This window comes from Erithacus rubecula, assembly GCF_903797595.1.
Source record: "Erithacus rubecula genome assembly, chromosome: 21".
NCBI classification, from domain to species: domain Eukaryota; kingdom Metazoa; phylum Chordata; class Aves; order Passeriformes; family Muscicapidae; genus Erithacus; species Erithacus rubecula.
The window spans coordinates 1,510,100-1,529,618 of record NC_136673.1 but is presented as its reverse complement, the minus strand read 5'-3'; the positions used below and the strand labels follow the sequence as shown (position 1 = coordinate 1,529,618).

The 19,519-nt window shown below is 41.1% G+C and overlaps 1 protein-coding gene across 19 annotated transcripts in view; it reads right to left on the bottom strand.

Moving 5' to 3' along the window:
- Positions 1 to 2,782: 2,782 nt before the first annotated feature.
- The window catches only part of STRBP (spermatid perinuclear RNA binding protein), a 58,783-nt gene continuing 42,046 nt past the window's right edge, over positions 2,783 to 19,519 (bottom strand). For 5 of the 19 annotated variants that reach the window (XM_079324508.1, XM_079324503.1, XM_079324505.1 and 2 more), the window contains 2 exons: positions 18,211 to 18,255; positions 12,144 to 13,133 (listed from right to left, as the gene is read on the bottom strand). In XM_079324508.1, coding sequence (XP_079180634.1) covers positions 13,039 to 13,133; positions 18,211 to 18,255 — 140 coding nt within the window. In that variant the 3' untranslated portion in view covers positions 12,144 to 13,038. The other 14 variants (XM_079324510.1, XM_079324512.1, XM_079324509.1 and 11 more) reach the window with 10 other exon arrangements.

Sequence of the window (19,519 nt, the reverse complement as noted above, 5' to 3'; positions counted from 1 at the left end):
AGATGGAGTCACAGCCGTACTGGGCTCTGAGGCTCCAGAAGGTGCAGAAGAGATGAGACTTGCAGGCTGCCAGCTCTGAGCAGAAGCTCTCCTCGTGCTGAGCACAGTTAGTGTGTGCCATGAAAACATCCAAGCTGTGTGTTTAAACTCCCTGCTGTGAGCGTCTGTTCATGCACAGAGCTGGTGGTGTGATGGGGAAAGGGACCTTGGAGCCACATTTGTAAGGGAGGGGACACTGGGATGACTCCTGATGCAGTTTTCTGATGTGGCTGGTCAGTTTATGCCAAAAAAAAAAAAAAAAAAAGAGCGCTGAGCCTGCCTTTATTGCAGGCAGGAAATCCCACTTTTGGTGTGTGCCAGCACCTAAGCAAAGGGGAAGAGGGAAGTGTTATTTGTGCAGGGTATGTGACCTTTTTTGGGATCTAAAGGCCTTTTTTAGGATTTTGCCTCATGTTCATGCCTGGAGCAAGAAAGGGCCTTTTGTTGTAACTGTAACAAGAGTACACACAGGCTTTTTACAGCATTACAAATAAAAGTGCTGGAATGTATAGCACAAAGTGAAGATGAATTCAGGGCCCTGAAAGCAGTGGCAGCTCCAGTTTCTTTCAGTTGATTGTACCAAGGATTGGGTCACAAAAGGGAAGGATAATTTACAGCTTCACCAATGGGAAAAGCTCTTTCTAGCTGACTTGCTGGAACTCAACCCTGCAGCAAACCACCAAAGTCAGCATTATGTCATGAGCAATTAAGGGAGGTGGCACTTCTTGCAGAAAGAGGGGTGCTGTTTTGGGCAGGTTTATAGATACAGCAGTTCTTTGCACATGGAAGTTACAGGCTGGCTTGTTAGTTGCTTGACATCAGCCAAACTTGGACATCAGTCAATCAATATTTTTTTCCTGCTTCCTCTATAATCAAGTACACTTTTCCAAGGTGCTGCTGATTGCAGCAAGATAAACTGGACATCTTGCTTGTTAAGCAGATGGCTCCTTCTGCATGGATCCCTTCAGTGCTGTGCCAGCAGGGGATGGGGCAGTCGAGCAGTGTTGGGGAGGACCTGAAAGGAAGGAGCTTTCTGCTGCAGATTTCACTGTGTGCATTCAGCTGCAGATTCATAACGACAGGCACTGCAGGTTGCTGAGGAAAAGTAAACGGACTTGGGCATTTCTTGGTTTGCAGGGACTGGGGAGGGATTTGTGCCACAAATCACAGCTTCCCTGTTTTTCCAAGCAAGATACTCTGTAACTGCCTGGGCAATGTTAGCATAGTTACAACAGGACTGAGCAAAACTGAGCAGGAGGTGCCGGGCATTTTCCCAATGACAGCAGAAGGATGTGCCAACCTCCTTTACCAGTGTAGCCCCAGTGCTGTGTGGCTTCTCCCATGTCCCACTCCCATAGGTGCCCCTCTCCCCTTCCTCGAGGCACAGAATGCCTGCCAGCTCCTGGAGTGGGCCCAGCTCTGAGCTGTCACTGACCAGCAGTTGCCAGGCTGCTACTGAAGAGCTGTCAGCTCTCAGCACCTCAGAGATGATAATCCCAAGGGAGCTTTTGGAATGACCTCTTAGTGAGCCAGCTAACATCAGGCATGAGCACAGACAGGCGTTATGCTAATACAGTAGGTAAGGCTGACTTCAGTTTCAGTTCAGTGTTAATGATGTTTTCTTAAGTGACTGTTCAGTTCTTTGTGGTCTTACTTGCTAAATATTTGATACAGCTGTAAATTTTAAGTGATGCGTGGTAGCGTTGGGTTTGGTACGGTTGTCCCTGAGTAGCTCTTTGTGCATAACTGACTTGTTAGCAGTACACCAGCAGACTGAGCTTGCTGCACACTGGCTTGTCAAGGGCAGAAGTCTCACACCAAGTCCTGGTCCAGTTATCATACATTCTAAGCTGTGGGATTTCATATATCTCATTTCATTAAGAGCATTCTCAATTATAGTCAGCCCATAACAGTTTCTAATCCCTTCTCAAGTCTGATCTCCTCTGAATTTGATTAATGATCTCAACACTCAGACTTCAATTCAGCATTTCAAGACCAGAAAAACACTTCTAAGAAAAGTAAGACTATATGTTCACTGACTTCTCATGTAGAGTACAGCTGGGTTCTGTAACTTCAGGCAACTGGACATATATCTATATTCCAGTAAATCTTACCATGAGTTGCAACCTCAAGCAAACAATACCAGCCACACAATTGTCATGGTATCCCCAAATCCTGCCCTCAGACAAGGAAATTGCTTGGATTTGCTTTCAACCTCAGAGGACAAACTGGGACCACAGGAATTTAATGTTTAAGAAACACAGTGAAATGAGAGGGGTGGAAAGAACTTTGAAAAAACTGTACTTGTTCTTTATGTGTGTAATTTATCTTTTAAGAAAATAAACATCCAGATTTTCTAATTAGCTAAATACTAGGAATTGTCCAGATTTCTTTTTGGAGCAGAACTTGCCTTCTCTGGTACTGCTTCCAAGGCAAACCCCCAGAGGTATTTGTGTGCAGCAGCCCTTATAAGCTGCAATCCAGCAATGCTCTATTCACTTTCACCTCTGGGAAGGAATGCATTCTGCTTGTTCCAGCATAGATGTGCTTTATGTTTGCATCTCCAAGTGATCTCTGCTAACACTGCAGTTTCCAGGAGCCAGTCTCTCCTTTCTCCTGAGCCTGTTACCTGACTCAGGCACAATGGACCTCTGTGGATTGACATCCCATGCTTCAGGAACCCTTGTAGGCAGTTTGCTCCCTGTGACCACCACCCCAACCAATCATTAAGCCATAATTCCTGTTACAGAGATAAGTCTTTATTGGAGCTATTGGAAGCAAATGGGACATGGTTGCAGTTTTATATACAGAGAAGTCTGGAGCACTGGGTTACAACCAGTGGAAATGACCCGAGATTACAGTGCAGATGGTGTTGTGTACAGTCAGTAACAGTGGCTGGCGTACAAACCACAGCACAGAAGCCAAATGAAGCCAAGTGTACGGGGTACAGCAGCAGGGGAGGAAGCAACTGAAGGTACAAAGAGCGTTCCCTTTACATTTGCAGGCTTTTTTGGCTAGTGAGTAGATACAGCTCAATTCAAAATTCACTATGCAGTTATTTTTCTTCCCACTCAACTGCTACCAAATTTAGAAAATTCAAGTGTTCAAATTACACTTTTGGTGCTATAAATAGCCATGGTTGTTGCCAAATTACTTTATTTGAAATTGCTTTATTCATAGTTGGGAATAGTTCAGTCATCATTGTTCTCTACTGATTACAGATTGGGAGAAAACTGAAGTATTTTGAAAGTAGTCTGTAATTAGACCACAAGAATCTCTTGTACTTCATTTGGAAGTTCAATTCTGGGTAACTTCTTTGAGAGAGATTTATTGGGAAGAAAGATGGAATTGTCCACCATATTACTCATTTGTGGAATTTGCTTGTAGTATTTAAGGTTTAGATAGTTTATAGGTCGTACTTCTTTTTATTCAATGCCATATCCAATCTTAGTTCAAAAATAAACACTCCATCCTCTGTGGATAAATAAATCCATCTCTTGGCTGCAGGTCAGACCTCTATTGGTGAAAGAGATTTAGAAAAATAGACCTTTTCTTTAACGTTTAATACGCTGACTCACAAAGGAAAAGTGAAATTCATTCAAGTCTAGAAACAAATACAGTACAAGTGATTTAGAGAATTGCATTCCTTCCCTTTACAAACTTGCTGAGCATGAAACACTGCCCCAAAGCACTGCCTCTCTATTTTCCTTATCTTGGAGAAGTAATTATCATCAGAAAAGTCACATCAGACTGCACTGCCAGATCTCCTGTCAGAAGGGCTCTGCCTCCTGAGGAGTCTTTCCTTAGAAATTCTTTAGATGCATGGATGGTGGTAGTTTGGGTTACACAGAGGTGATCTTTTAGCCCAAATTAGCAGTAATTTTAATGGATTTGGTCGATGGTGATTTTTGATGGGTTGAAATTCAGCCATGAAAAAAAAAGCCTGTGAGTTGGCCTGGGAAAGCACCAGCCTTTCCTCAAAATCTCCACTTCTGAGACTGCTTCCCACTGATGCCCTTCTCAGCAAAGGGCTGGTACATTTGGCAGTACAGGTTTCATGCTCAACTTTGTCACTAAGAACCCGACAGGACTTTAAAAAGCATACAGGCCATTGGACTTGCTCTGCTGTAGTACTTCAGTGCTTTGGAGAGCCCCCACCCAGCAGTGTTGCTCTCTGAGAAGTGCAAGTGTCCCAGGCTGGCTCTGGGGCAGCTGGAGGACGGTGACATTCCGGAGTGGAAGCAGTAGTTAAGCACCAGTTACTGGCCCCTGCAGAGGCTCAAGAGAACAGAATTGCTTCGGAGAGAGCTGGTCGGCCTAAAAAGCTTAGTCAGTTTGATCAATAAATATTGACTTAGGGTTAGGATGAGAAATAAGACACTGCACCTTGGAACTGGAAGACAGAGTCAACTTCCTCCTTTTTCTGTCCGAAAGGAGACTGGCTCCAAAACATTTGTCCTTAAGGACCTCTGTGATGCCTGACAGATAACTCATTATGTGTATGAATGTACCTGTCCCCTTTTGCAGGGAGGGGTAAATGTATGACTGGACAAAGCTTGGAGGCTTTTTTCTGTGATTTTTTTTTTTTTTAAACCATCTGCTCTGTGTCATGTTGTCCCTGAAGGCATGGTTACTCACTCCTAAATTATGCAGCATTGCCCAGAGAATGGCTCTGTAGTTGAATATGCCCTCTGCAGTACAGCCTCCCTTTTCTTCCAGTGTATGTGGATTTTCACACAATAGATGTGATTAGAAAACTACACTTGTCTTTATCCTGTTATTTTGAGCAGGGAAAACAGTGATATGAGTTTAAAAACACAGGAAAGAATCTACACTGCAAATCAGAATTTTTGTAATTAGATTCATAGGATCACTAACTTTTCAAAAGCTGTACTGCTCTGAATGTTCTCTAGCCCACCGTTATTCTCCTTTGAGCAGAATGACTTTCCATCTGCTTAGAAACAGTTCTTTGTAAAAATAATGACAGAAGAATAAATACTGTCTCTCCAACCCTTTGTTACTTTTCAGGACACCCTTACAAGACTCACATTCTGTTGGGAGTGCAGCAATACACACGTTTCAGTATGCATAGATCATTAAATTGTAGCAGTGCCAGTAGTAAAGCAAAACTTGCCAAGATGTCCTGCTCCTCTTAATTAAGCTTGATTTATGTGTGCCTGTTGACTTAAGATGCAGTTAGTGTAGTGTCCATCAGAGATGATGCAGTACCCTGAGTAACTTTGTATTGATTACGCTTACACAAGCTTGTGCTTTTGCAAGTACACAGAAATGAAACTCGAAGAAAATAAAGTACATCAGGTTGTTTCCATGGAACACTGTTAATCTATTCATAGCAGCTTCAAAGTATGAAGTTAAAACTTACCTTCTGCTCTACTCCCTTCGAAACAGATGAGTGCTATGATTAACTCTCCTTTAGCTTAAAAAATAGAAGTGGATAGAATGTCAAAATACCCTTTGCTGATAAGATGAACCTACTGTGTCAGAAGGAGTTAAACCAATACTGGTGACCTGAAATGTGTACGTTACACATTGTGGTCACTGTGGGAGCAGGATCTGCTTTCCCTTGCTGCTATGCTCCTCTGTGTAAAGGCAGCTTGTCTAGAATACTGTAGGCATTGCACAAATAACTAACTACTATTCCTTCTGAGCAAATTACTATTATTCCTCTCCCTTCCAAAATTCAACTGCATGCTCTGTACACTGCCTGGAAGTATCTCCCTTTTGGGTAGGGCTGCAGCAGGAAACAAAATTTGTCCATGGGATTTCTTGCATTCCTCCTCTGGAAAACCAGCAATTCTGGACTTGTCTACTGAACAGAAAAAATAAATTCATCTCCTGTAGCAACGTCATTAACAGCTCTTAGCCTGCTTAAACCTTTGGCTAGTTTCTCACTAACTATTGCAAAGCAATGCCAGCTCCCCCTGCTCATAGTACAGTAGGCTGCTGGCTTTCCCCAGCACACTAAACCTCCTGGTTTTACCACAGACTGTCTTACACACTTGGAAAAGGCAGAAGAACTTTCCCTCCAACTAATATCTATGCTGCTCTACTTCTCAAACTGCAGAAGAACATTCATTTCTATTGTTATCTTTTCTCTCTCTCACCTCAGTGTATTCTGCCAGAACCAGATGCATTCAGAAATCCTGTGTTCATGCTGATGCTGCACTACTCCTCATGAACTGCAAAGCAGCATAAGGCAGTTGGAGCTTCTAGATCCTGGTTAGAGGTATGAATGAGGCTTAAGTTTAATTAATTAGAAATTAACTGCAGCTCTTGCTCATTCCAACTCCCTTGTACTAACCAACGAAGGATAGCCAGTTACATTCAATTGATGCCTTTTAAAAATAAGTGTTATTTATTCTGGTAGAGATAACAGTCCAGAGGTTTTCACAAACATGCAGTTCTGGCTGGTGAGAAAACATTTTGAAGTTGTTTACTTACACAGCATAGAAGAGACTGCAGCTTTAATTATCTTACTACCCCAAACCTTTGAAGCTAGAAATCAGATAAATTCAGTTTCAGATAAATTCAGTCTCTACAGTTATAATTTTTAAATGCTCTTTACATTCTTATAACTCTCACTTCTTGGTGGATTAATAATTAAACATGGAAGAGTACTCCCCCTGAGAAGGCTTCAGTCTGTACAAGAGTTTCTATAGACTAGGCTTGATGGGTTCTTTTCAAGTACACAACCACTAAACTACCTGTGGTACAGTATATATGACCTTAAATTGTATAGAGTTAAGGCACCAAATACAAGATAAAACAACATCCAAAATAAGAGACATGCTTTAGAACTGCACATCTCTTCACACCACTTTTTGACATTGAGCTCCTTGAAAACATCAAGGTAAACAATGTGGTCTGAATGTTTCATGCAATCTCAGGAACTGGAGAAAAAGCCCCACTTTACTGAATTTAAACCTTATTGTCTGATGAACTTTTACCTAACTTACAGCACTCACAGTAAAGCATTGCCTTGCCTACACAGCATCAGATGGGTCTGGGAGGAAACTCCTTAGGAAACTCCAGAGAGAGGAGTAGACAGATGTGTTCTACTAATGCTTTTGTGTTATCTCACACATCAGTTACAAACCAACAAGTGAATCCCATATCTATGAGCAGAAAAAGCAAGCACCAGAATACCTGGACATAAATAGGTATGGATGCAGATGATACAAACAAAGCTAAAGAGACATCACTCTGGGGTTAAGTAATAAAACTATTCAGTGATGACAAATCCCTTAATGCCAAAAACTTAACCACTAGCTTTTAAATGATTTATGTTGAAAAGAAAGTGCACATGAAACTGCTGCTGTGGTCCATAGGCACAGGACCTCAGTGCTGGGTTTCTCTGGTGAAGTGCTCTGAAATGACTTTAGCAGAATTTCCACTTGCAGTGGAATGAAACCAACAGGCCGTTAGACAAGCTGTCTCCTGTGCTAGGACAGCAGATTCAGCTACCCTGTCTCTTTGCTCTGCTTTAAACAAGTCGATAAAATATCTCATTTTTCACTGGATTATTCATCAGGAAGCCCAAGAGGGTCTGTGTGCTGAACATTCGAGCTGAATTACTGGTTTTGAGACAGAACAGCCGTTCCTAACTGAGCTCCTCAGTGTGCCCAGCACAGAGCTCATTTTCATTCTTTTGATGCCAGAGAGGAGAGATCTTAGTGAGCTTCATGACTGAGAACAACAGTCTGAATTACATGTTTGCACATTTCCCCCTGTATCCAAAGGAATCCATAGCAGCAGAGCTCCCGTGCTGTTTCCCAGAGCCACTGGAAATAGGAGTTGTTTTTGTGAGCTGCTTTGTGACTTGAAACTCGGTGAGGCTGGGACATAGTTTTCCCTTTATTAAGTAACAGGCAACTGTCTTAGAATTTAGCTCAAGGCAAGAAGTTCTAATACTGAGTGAGCATATCTCACTATGCCAAGCACAAGAGGCAAAAGGAAACTCGTAATTTTGTCTGAGTAAAGACTGAAATACTGTCTTGTTGTTTATATAAATCTGGAGAGATGTTCAGCAATCCCTCCCCTAGACTGGCTCAGAAGTACAGATGCAGAATTACAAATTAAGCAAGGGACTTTATTAAAGGGAGTTGGTGGCAGAAAAAAACAGGGAGTGCCATGCTCACTCTCCAAGGGACATTGCCAAGACTGGATCAGAGACAGCACGTTAAGCTGCTCACATTTATTGCTGTCTTGGAGATAAGGAAGTGACAAGACAATGATATCCCATAGCTGAACAGCCAACAAGCAGAAGAGTTTTTTTCCCTAGACTACTTGAAAAATCTTCATGCCCCTCCTCCTGCATTTTCTATGTCCTAATAATCTGAGGAACTTGTTGTCAGGGAAATTGTTCTCAATAGCTCAATGAAAGCAAAGAGCCTCAAATAATTTTAGATTTGTGTGCTTTCCCCCAGTTAAGTTCTTTCAGGGGCTTGAGGGCACAGTCTTTTATTAAGACACCCTTTAAATCTTTTTTTCCTACCAGAAGGCAAGTGTTCTCAAAGAAAGAATCCTTGTCTCCAGAGATGAGAGATACTGGAGCAGTTTTCAGATCTTTGTTAATGAGTAGAAATAGTCCTCTGGCACATGAATAAGTTGAAATATTTGTAGGAAAACTCATTTCTCTGAAGTGCTTCACAGTCTGATTAAAAGTTTTTAAGAATCTAGATAGTTACATGTAACAATTTCATAACTTGAGAGAATCAGTTATTTACAGGGATACTTAGATGATCAGAAAAGGCAGGGCAGGAGGACAGAATTCACAGAAGCAAAGGTATTTAACAGCAGTGAAAGTGGTGGCAGCAGCATTTACAGCACATTAAGTGGAGAGCCATGACAATTGCTGAATCATCTAATTAGCTCACACTGGCTACACGACAGCAAATTAGACAGATTAGGAACCACCTACCCAGGCACTAAATTGCCTTTGTGAGGGTTGGATTGTGCACTGTGTCCAACAGAAATTGCTTGGGCAACCAAGGCCTCGTGTTACACATTCCCTTCAGGAGCATAGGCTGGCCTCCCTCCATCCAGCTGGCAAAACGCCCAGCAATAAGGTCACCGTGTTCCAGCTCCTGCATGTGTGCTTAAGGAAGACAGCAAGCACTGGCACAGAGAGAACAGCATGGCAGGAAGCACCACACACCATGCCTTGAGCCAGCCAAGCCCTCCAAACCAGCCTGGTTACTCTAAACCCTTCTCTAGGTAAAACATGCCTGGAGGAATCTCATGTGGCTGGCTAAGCAGGACTGAAGCTGAGCCCTAAAACTCACAGGTGTTGTTCCAAAGTCAGTGGTGATGCCATTCATTCCCAGTATAGAGAACACATTAAACAAGTCAGTTTTTTATTGTAAATCTCTGGCTTTTAATCCTTTAAGTGCCAGACACCATCTCCTAAAATACACACCATCATCTGGTTAGCTAAAACTAGCATTAAGGTGGGTAGTGTATAGGCACAGACTTTCCCTGGTCTGCTATTTATAGATGTACTAATTGAAAGGAACTTTTTCAGAATTCTTTTCCGTGAACCAGAAATTCAAACTGTAAAATACCATTTCTGCTCCACTGAGAAGGCACTCTAGAATTGGTAATGCTACTGGCAGCTGCACAGAGCATACAGAAGCAGATTTACGTGTTTGGCTCTTGGGTCCATGCAGAAGGACAAAGCTCAGTAGCTGTAACACAGACCTCCAACCTCACAGAAAAGGCAATTTGGACCAAGCTCCTGTGAGGAGGCTTTTAAAAGGAAACCTACAAGTATTATGCAGAAGAAATGAGTTTCTAGTTCTGCCTTAGCAAAACCATGCTTGTTGCAACATTGATGAAGCAGATGTTACCCAAATTACTCATCAGATAATAGCCTGATATTAGGCTAAAACCTACTGATAGAATTGGCTACTCTCTCAAACACGAATATATCAGGCACTTCAGAGCCTACTCTTCTATACATAGGGCTATTTTGCACAAGTTCCAGATCAATGAGAGGGATTCCCAGGCAATCATGCACCTTAAGGTCTTATCTCTGAATCCAAGTGGCTGCAGAACCCAGGATTTAGGAGTCTTAAGTACACAGTATGTTTCACATATCAGAAAATGGTTCTCTCCTACTGAAAAGGGAGGCAGCGAAGGCAAAGGGCCATCTCAGACATAAATATTGCAATGCTTTACTGCATTTAAAACAGCAGGGTATTAGAGAATTCTAGAGAAAAAAAGATGCAACAAAGTTTTTAAAAAAAGCAGGAGAGTGGAAAGCTTAGATTTTAAGAGTTATAAGAGTGATGACAGAAAAATACAGGAATTCACGTTAAAGCAGTTCTGCTGGAAAGAAGTACAGATGGATTAAGCTGCCAAGCACAGTCCACAAAGAAGCAGATCAAATGGGAGTCAGCAAGATGTTTATTATCAGTCCTTGAAGTGGACAGTGCTTGTCAGGCTGACAGCAGTTAAGCTTAGGAAAGGAATATTCAGGAGAAGTTCATTATAATGCACCTTGATGCATATAATATCCTATCTGAAGGAGCAGAGCAGCCTGCTGCTCCAGGATCAGCACTGCTGGGCCTGCCAGGCTCAGAAAGGGACTGTAGTGAGCTGCAGATTCAGCCCTGCATTTGCACCTTGAAGATAAGAGCAGATGGAAACCTGCCCCCTGAACAGGAAGGACGTTCTGATTGCTCATCAGTTGTCCTGCAGATGTCATGGAAGGATTATGTGCTTCCAGAGCCAGGCCCTGGAACAGCTCCTCTGTTCCAGGTGCAAGCTCCTGCCCACAGGAACAAAGCTGACACTGTTGAACAACAATTTTTCTCTTACCAGCTTAGGAATTATATCCAGAAATATCCTGAGGAATGGATAACCTATACATGCAGTTAATTTGATGATTCAATATTAAAATCAAATATAGTTTATATATGCTGTTAGTTTTCTGAAGCAGACCTTTGGGATTGATACACCACTACATATTCTGTACCAAAAGTGGTTTTCTCTTTGACAGCAGTGTCAGCTGTTACTGGTCAGGGGCTGTTCATGTTTTCATCTCTGAATTGAGACCCTAAAATGCTAATACATCAGCATCAGCTTGCTCCCTTTTGCTTTTTTATTTTTTAACCATTTTTATATAAAAAGAGTTGTTTCCAGCAACTTCAAGTACTGCAAGTACTGCACTTCTGGAGTACTGTACTATGCAACTTTGCATAACGCAAGGTTTAAAAGACAAATAAAAAAATAGTACTTTAAAACTACACATATCATGTGCACCAATAGGTCATAATCCAAACCCATTTTAATCTAAGTAAAATATTGTTAAAACATTTACTACAGAACTAAAAACAATTATTTATGGATGGCTGTATCCTAATTTCCAGCTGCAGAAAACCACAGCTAAGCAAAGGATTCACACAGAGATAAATCCCTGCCTGCCTGCCCTCCTGTCCTGCACTGCACCTGCAGGAGGGAAGCAAACCTGGCTGCTTCCTGAATTAATTTGGCTTAATGTGACTTGATCTCTGCCCATTTTAGCTGTAATATCATCATTGTTAATTCTTCATTTGGAGTTTAAGTTTAATAATTTAGGGAAATAATTTCTCTCCTTCTTGTGTCACCCATCACAGACAGCCAGAACCAAGGTGTGCATTCAGAGCAGGCCATGGCCTGGCTTTGGTACCTACCCAAAGGTGTCCACAGGGATGCAAGGAATGCAGTGCCTGACACAGCAGTATCAACACAGCTTTTTATGCTACACAGGAGAAAAATCACAGTCTGTTGATAAAACCAAACAATTTCTTAAGTGTTAGTTAATATTTTCTTTTTTAACTGAAACTGGAGTATTTGAATTGGCCTTAAGAATACAAAGTTGGGATTCAGACCTATGTATTAGCTCTTCAAACACTGAGTTAACAAGACATAATAAAAACGTGCCATATACAAGATTGTCACAGGCATATGAGATTTTTAGAAAAAAAAGCAATAAAAATATTCTTTAAGCTGAAAATAAAATATCTTACCTTTTATATCACGATCTCAGCTTACAGTCACTACATTTCTGCTTATTTTATACAAGTGCATATGGCTATGAAGGTCCGGAGAGAATGAGAATAAAGTGGAATTAACCTGCTGAAAACTGCTTAGAAGTCTTAAACTGCAACATATAGATGTTCCAATACCATTTAAAAAAACATTCACCTTTCAGTTATTGCTGATTGACAATCTCAAAATATCAAGATACAAATATTCAAGAGGGAAAAAACCCAGTAAATTTAGAGCAGCTAAGGTTTTTGAACTGGATGTTTCCCAAATACTGTGTTTTCCTATCATTTGGTGATGATTTTAAGAGACACAAAAGTAATCCACTTGATTTTCAAGTTCAGATCTACCATTTTTGTGCCTCATATCAATGACGTGGGGAAGAGAGAGAATATATCACTCAATTACATTTTGGAAAAAAAATATATGTTCTATTTCTTGTGCCATTTTGCTACATTTCATGTCTGCTGACATGCACAATGGTACAAAGCACTGCTGCTTCAGGAGTGACCATTGCACGGCTCTGTAGCAACTTTTATAGGAAACATGCAAATACAGTGTAGTATTAAAATTCTGAAGGATTTCAATAGTGAAAGTAAAGGCAGATTTCAGTGCTTGAAGCAGCACTCGACCCAGGTTGTGCCTTGGTTTGGTGTTTGGTTTTCCCCCCTCAACACACCAGTCCTTCCCCTTCTAGTGTAAAGAAATAACCAGGAGTATATACACATCTATTGCTATGTACCCAAAGAGAGGACTGTGGCTTGGACTAAGTATTGCTTTTCATTACATGGAGCAAAGTTCAAGAAGTGAAAAATACACTTTTCAAAAAAAAAAAGGAAAAAAGCTCAGATTCCATGTCTGAAGTTGAGAAACCTCAAAACGAGCCATGTTTTTCTTGCTTTTAAGACATGTACAAAATGCCATTTGAAGCCACACAACCTGATGGTTCTAGAAGTCAGAGAAGAAATCTTGAGGGCCCAAGTGAATAATAAAAGGTGCGATGCTGAGAGGCTGGCAATAGGGACTGTCAATGAAAAAACCACCTACAGTGGGAGAAGAGCAGAGAAGCAAAAACCTCACGTTAATTTCTGAGACTGGCTGAAGCTAAAGCTCCATTTAAATTTCTCTGCTCTTTCAGCTGCAAGTGGAATTTTCATTGTAAAATGGGCACTTTGAATTCTTTGAAGGTATTGAAACATCTAACACTTCCAAGGTTACCACTTTCTAAACAAAGAACTGACAGCTCATTCATATTTTCAGTAAAGCAGAGAAATGTAAAATATGCAGCAAGGGGGCAAGTTTACAATGTGGTTAGTAACTCCCAACAAATGACAAAAAATAAAAAATGACTTCTATAAATCATCTGAAATGACTGCCATCATGTTGGAAAAGAGCATAGCGCCCTTCTTGTCTTTGAAATAAGAACAAGTTTTTGGCTTACAAATGTTCATTGTATAGAATTGGTTCATGGAATATTTTGTTTAGAATTTTACAAAACTGGGGATCCAGGAAAAAAAAAAAGGAAACTACAAACAGTTGCCAATCAGGGGAACTCCAAAAGACAGGGGGCGAAAAAAAAAATGTGTGTGGAGGAAAGAGTCCTTTAATGAATATTTGATTAACAAAAATGGGCTCTGATCAGCCATGCTTTTTCTGCTCCGTGATGGCTTCCTTTCATCCATAGGCCAGCAAAACAGATCAGTGATTTCTGAGCACCTCTCAATTTGGCTCCATCCCCAGGCCCTGCTCTGAGTTCCGTGGTGACACCAGGCTCATCCTCTCTGTTTTATTAAAGTACCACCGACACCAAACGGAAGCGACAGCTACGGCAGGAGAGAACTGAGGAAGTGGAAACACATTCCTAAGCATAAATACTTAGCTTAAGAATAACAGCTGCAGTTAAATCCAGGGAAAGCAGCTTGTTCTATAAGCCACCCCTTATTCAGCTTTTCTATATTTCTCTCCCTCTAAGGGGCTGTGGGGAGGAGGAACTTTATGCTGCTTTAAGCACCATCTTACAACACCCTGAACACAGATACAGCTCCCCTGCCTCAGCAGCAGCACCTGTCAGAGAACAGGGCATAAAGGCAAATCTTGGGAAGAGCAGCAACTAAAGCCAGCCTGTGGAAAAGCAAGGGGTGAGGGCTGAGGAGAGAGTGCAACCAACAATGCTGCTTATTTGTGGGGTGATACCTTAATAAAGACCACTGGAATCCCTTGTTAGAGCCCACAGCAGTCCACAGTCCATGGAGACTCCAGTCGTGGAGCTGGGGCCTGTTCTGGAATTTCAGACAGGTGCACACACTCCTCATTAAAAAGAGGACTCTGGGTTTGAGCACCAACTCTTTAAAAAGTACTGGCCTATGGCTGAAGTGTGTCACTTTTCACAGCAGCACTCAACAAGAACTGGGACAATTAAATAGCAAGTTTTCATGGGGACCTTGTTGCTGCTTTAGATTCTTATAAATGTAAGGGGGAAAAGGAAAACCTTTGGTTTAATATACAATTGACAAATAAAATGCTTTCTGTAGAAATGGTGGATGGAAAATCAAGGGTGGGCAGACAATCTTAAAAGTGAAGAAGGCCACAAGAACAAGTGGAATTTTTTTTTTTCTCTTTTTTTTTTTTTTGTAAAAACAAAAGAAAGGAAAACATGTAGCTTTTGAGCTCTAAAGATCCTGGTTGTAACATTATTGTTGTCCTTTCTCTGGGCAATACAGGTGTAAGGTGTATCCCTGGAATTGCATCCTTCTGTGGGAACTTCCTTTAATACTTGTTTAATACTTGTTTCACAGAATGCAGCCTTATACAGAGACAGACTAATTCCCTTTGTTTCATTTGTTTTTCAGCATTTTGTGTATGAGTGAAAAGCCTTCTTGGATAATTAAACTGTGTCTGAAATCACAGTTACAGTATGCTGATCTATAAGGAAACTCAGGTACTGATGCTTAACTATAAAAAATAAGATAAAACAATATTTTAACCCATATTTTACTAAGTTTATTACACACCATAGTATTTACAAAGTTAAATGTTAACTGTAAAGTTTCTATCGTGTGGGTTTTTTTTTTTTAATTTTAATTTTTGTTTTTTAAAGAACTATGCCCTGCATTTAATAACCCTACAGCAAATACAGGTCATTAACTGAGTCTGTGTGACTGCATTAGGAAACAGGCAGTACTCTTGTGTTACAACAAAACAGTTTATTTGTGATCAGTGTTTTATATTCTATACATCCTTCACAAATTTAATTTTACATAATCGGATACTTCATTTAAAACGTAAGATTTAAGCTTCTAGTTCTTCCCTATAACAGAAGGCTGGTATAAGTTATTTGAAAATGAGGTAACATTTCACAGAACATTTTTTTCAAGTTTTAGAGAACTAAATTTGCATTTTGTTAAAATCAAAAAGTAGGAAAAAGATGTTTCTTTACAAATGACTTTGCTCAAGTATGTGTTCAAAGAAAACAGGATAAAAAGGCTTTTTTTCTTCTAACATTCTGTACTGTACTGTGTTGTTCAATCAATAGGAATTAGCTTCTGCCATTTGCTAAAAGAATGAGTAGTGGGGAACGGGGTAAGTTGGGAATTTCATAACTGGTAACAGAACCATTCTCTTGGGTAAACCTACAGAGAGAAGAAAGGGAGAGGACTCCAAATAAGTTCAGCAATCCAAGAAAGTCAGATAAGAGCTTACAGTAGTGTTCTCATTAACCTTTTCCAGATCAGTCAGTCAATATGATGTCAGGGTGCAGAGTCCCATAAACAGTAACACTTCACCACTTTGCACTATTTCAGACAGATGGTTATAGCTTAAAGTCTGCTTTATTTTTGTCCTGGTGTCTGATAAAATTAAAGGAAGTTATATTTTCAAAAGCAGAGTGTGTATTTAAACTTCAAGCTCTATTTCATAATCTTTATGGTAATTGATCTCTACTAGTTTGTTCTACATTGAGATAATTTCACAGGCCAGTTGCAATTGCAGATATTCTAGACAGGCACTGCTGTGCATAAAATACAATTCACAGGGAAACTGTTCAGCAGTTTTGATCAGCATCCAGGTAGGTCAGCCAAAAATCAAACACCTACAGTAAATTCTGCCTCTGCTTCCTTACTCTACACTTCCTCTCCTGTGTTGAAGTAGAACATCTGGAAAGATTGACATCTGCCTGATTTCATTATTATTTTAGAGTTCTTGTGGCCTCACAAACTTCTGCACAATTAAACGTTTGTTTGTTTTTTTCATCTTGCCTATTTAAATTCTAGTATTTAACCTATGTATCCATTTAGAAATCACAAAGCAGCAACAGCAGGTATTCCAGAGCACCAGATGATCAAAGTGAAGTTTCCCAACATGCAACAGCTTACAAAGGCAAAGAGACATGTTTACCTTACAGCCAAAAAGCATTATCCCAGAACTCCGCATCACAATCATAAGACATTAAGAACAGAAACTCTTTATGTGAAAAATGGGGGCATCCAATTCCACAATGCTTTGAAGTCAGTGATATGTCACATATATACAGCTAAGTGCTTAAAATCTAGCTCCCAAAATAGGCATGAGAGGAAAAAAAAAAAGCCAAAACTGAAGGAATGAATGAAAAAAGCAAGAAAAACTGCAAGGAAACTTGGTAACAGTTATATTCCTGCCTTCAGCAGGGAGAGGATTCCTCATGTTACAGTGTGTCACTGCTTGTAAAAACACAGGCATGCAGATACCAGTAGTCCTAGTTATACTCTGAGAAAGATGCTTGAAAAAAACCAAGGGTTTTTTTAAAAAATTCATACCCCAAACTAAATTTCCTCTCATTTTTCTCTGAGCAAACATGTTGCTGTTCCTTGTGTGATGCAGTGCAAAAGACAGCACTCCATGGGACAGCCCTGCTGCCAGCTGCCCTTCTGTCAGAGCACAGGGCCAGTTAGCAAGTATAAAACTAGAGAGGTTTGCTCTAATTCTGGGGGCAGAATTCCACACTGAGCACAGCCTGTGCAGGACAGAACTGGACCAGCTGGTCCCAGTCAGTCAAAGCAAACTTTTTCCATAAAGCAGCAGAATTTTGCCCTGCTGGAGCTCGTATCTCTAGAAAACTCATGTAATTGACATTTCAAAATATTTTTAACTTTTATAATGATATCTGGGGAGTTGGTAATGCCCAAGTGAGACAGATTTGGGAGGAATTACTTATTACAAATGCTAATAAAGCAGAATTTTCCCATATGAAAAACTCCAGGCCTTGAAACATGCCGTGATTTGAGCAGCAGACTGACCAGTCCCTGCCACAGGAGAGGCTGGTGGGACTGGTCCTGGTGGGCTCACACTGTGTGTGCCAGGACATATCACTGACTCCAAACTGCCCTGCTCCCATTGCCACATAAACCTCATTCAAAGTAACCAAAAGGGCCGGTTAGAGGAATGCATTGTTAGTCCAGCATAAAACAAGCCAGTGGGGAGGGAGAAGCCGAGTTAAGAAAACCCTTCCATCACAGCTCTCTGGTTATCAGCTCAATTTACAGTCTCCATGAAACCAGTGCTTTGCCAGCCTAATAGAACGTGTTTCATAGTGAGAAGCATTGTGGCAAATGACCGTGTCCTGGCTGCCTCACAGACTGATTGCTACCAGTACCAACTACCCAAAACCCATCCTAGTGTCCCAAGCAGTGGTGGTTTAGCCTGCAGGGGTGGAGGTATCTGCCCATAGACTTCAAAGACTTGATAGCATTAAGGGAGCTTTGTCCACAAGTCACTTACACTTGGGGACAAACATTTCACCAATGTTACTGTAATGCCATTTAGCTAAATCTGGGTCAGAGATGCTGAAATAGGCCCTTCGGTAGTCTTTGAATGGAGCACACACTGGCTGTAAAAAGTAAGGGAACTACTTGGACTGGGTTCCAGTATGAAGGGAACAGGCAATTAGAACAAGCAGTCCTTCCACAGACCAGGCAAAGCAGAGGCAAAAAGCTACTCCAACCAAAAAAGAACCACAAGGTTATGGCATAAAAGTGTTGTTGTTGTCATGGTTTAAGAGCTTTGAATTTCTCCTTGGACTGCCACATTTGGACTGCCACAACAGTTTCTGTATAATTTCTAACATGTTAATGACAGGGCTGTACGTACCGTAGGCTGGTGCTGCTGTGCTGTATCCATAGGGTGCTCCATAGCCTGCAGGGAAACAGAGGAGGGAGGGGGTCAGTCCCTGCCCTGCCTGTCAGTGTTTGCACACCTGCACATGGGCAGGGAGCCTGTGCCTCAAGCAGGAGCACAGCAAAGCCAAACTCACACCAGGACATACAAGTGTTGCTCAAAACACTGAAATGTTCCTATGGGGTGGCCTGAAGAATAAGCTGCCAGGGACCTTCTCAACCCTCACATCAAAGAGTTAAAATGTTAAAATTCCCTATTTCATTTCCTCAGCATTTTATTTTCTACCAAATCCCTCAAGTCTGAACTGTCAGAGCATGGGGTTGGTGTGACAGAGACATCCCATATTTGCTTATGTTCTTCTTAAAACACAGATGCAGTCTATGCAGAAAACAGTCATTTTCCTACATTTCCTTTAAAAAGGGAACTCTGGATGCCTGTGGCAGATGCCACATCCTCCTCAGTAAAGCTCCTGTGAATTCTGCTATCTCTGCCATTTCTAACACACAGAGTTCCACAGAAGACATGTGAACACCTCCACACAGATAGTTTTTCCCCAGAGAGCAGAGGGTGACTCTGAAGTACTTGAGAGAAAAAGCAGCACAGGTAACACCAGCATTGGTTTCTACATGTCAGTAGTTCATGAAGGCTTTACAGGTTTTTATTTCCTGGTGAGACTGCTGGTGTCACTCCAAAAAGTAAGAGATTTCTGGGAAGAATAGGGGATGGAGAGAAATAATCTGTGAAGGCCAAGGCCAATAAAAGCTTAACTACAGCAACTGGGAAATTAAACTTATTTCTGGAATAACTCCACACTGGCAAGAAGCGTGCCCCTGGCAGATTAAAGTGTCTCTTAAATGACTCCTCAGGCAGACAGACAGTTCCAAAAACAATGTTAACAGCTATTAAAAATGAATTACTGGGTTTTAATATTTAAAATGACATGACCATACAGGAACAATGAAGAGGACATGCTGCCAATGGTGCCAGGCAGGAAGGCTCCCAAACAACAGGGCTGTGCTATTAGCACGTGTGAGCTGCTGGAGGGTGTAATTAGAGCTCGTGCTGTAATCTGAAAACCTGAGCATGAGGACTAGAAGTGTTATTTTTTGGAAGCTACTGCTGGATTTGCTTTGACTAAGGCATCTTCAGCATCTCATTCCTACAAATCTGTGGTTCTTGTAACAAGTGAAAACAATGTCTGGATTCCTTTCACATGTCACCTACAAACCTCAGACATGCTGTAGAGTCACAAAGAAAATGCACTTTGAAAAGTAATTTGAGG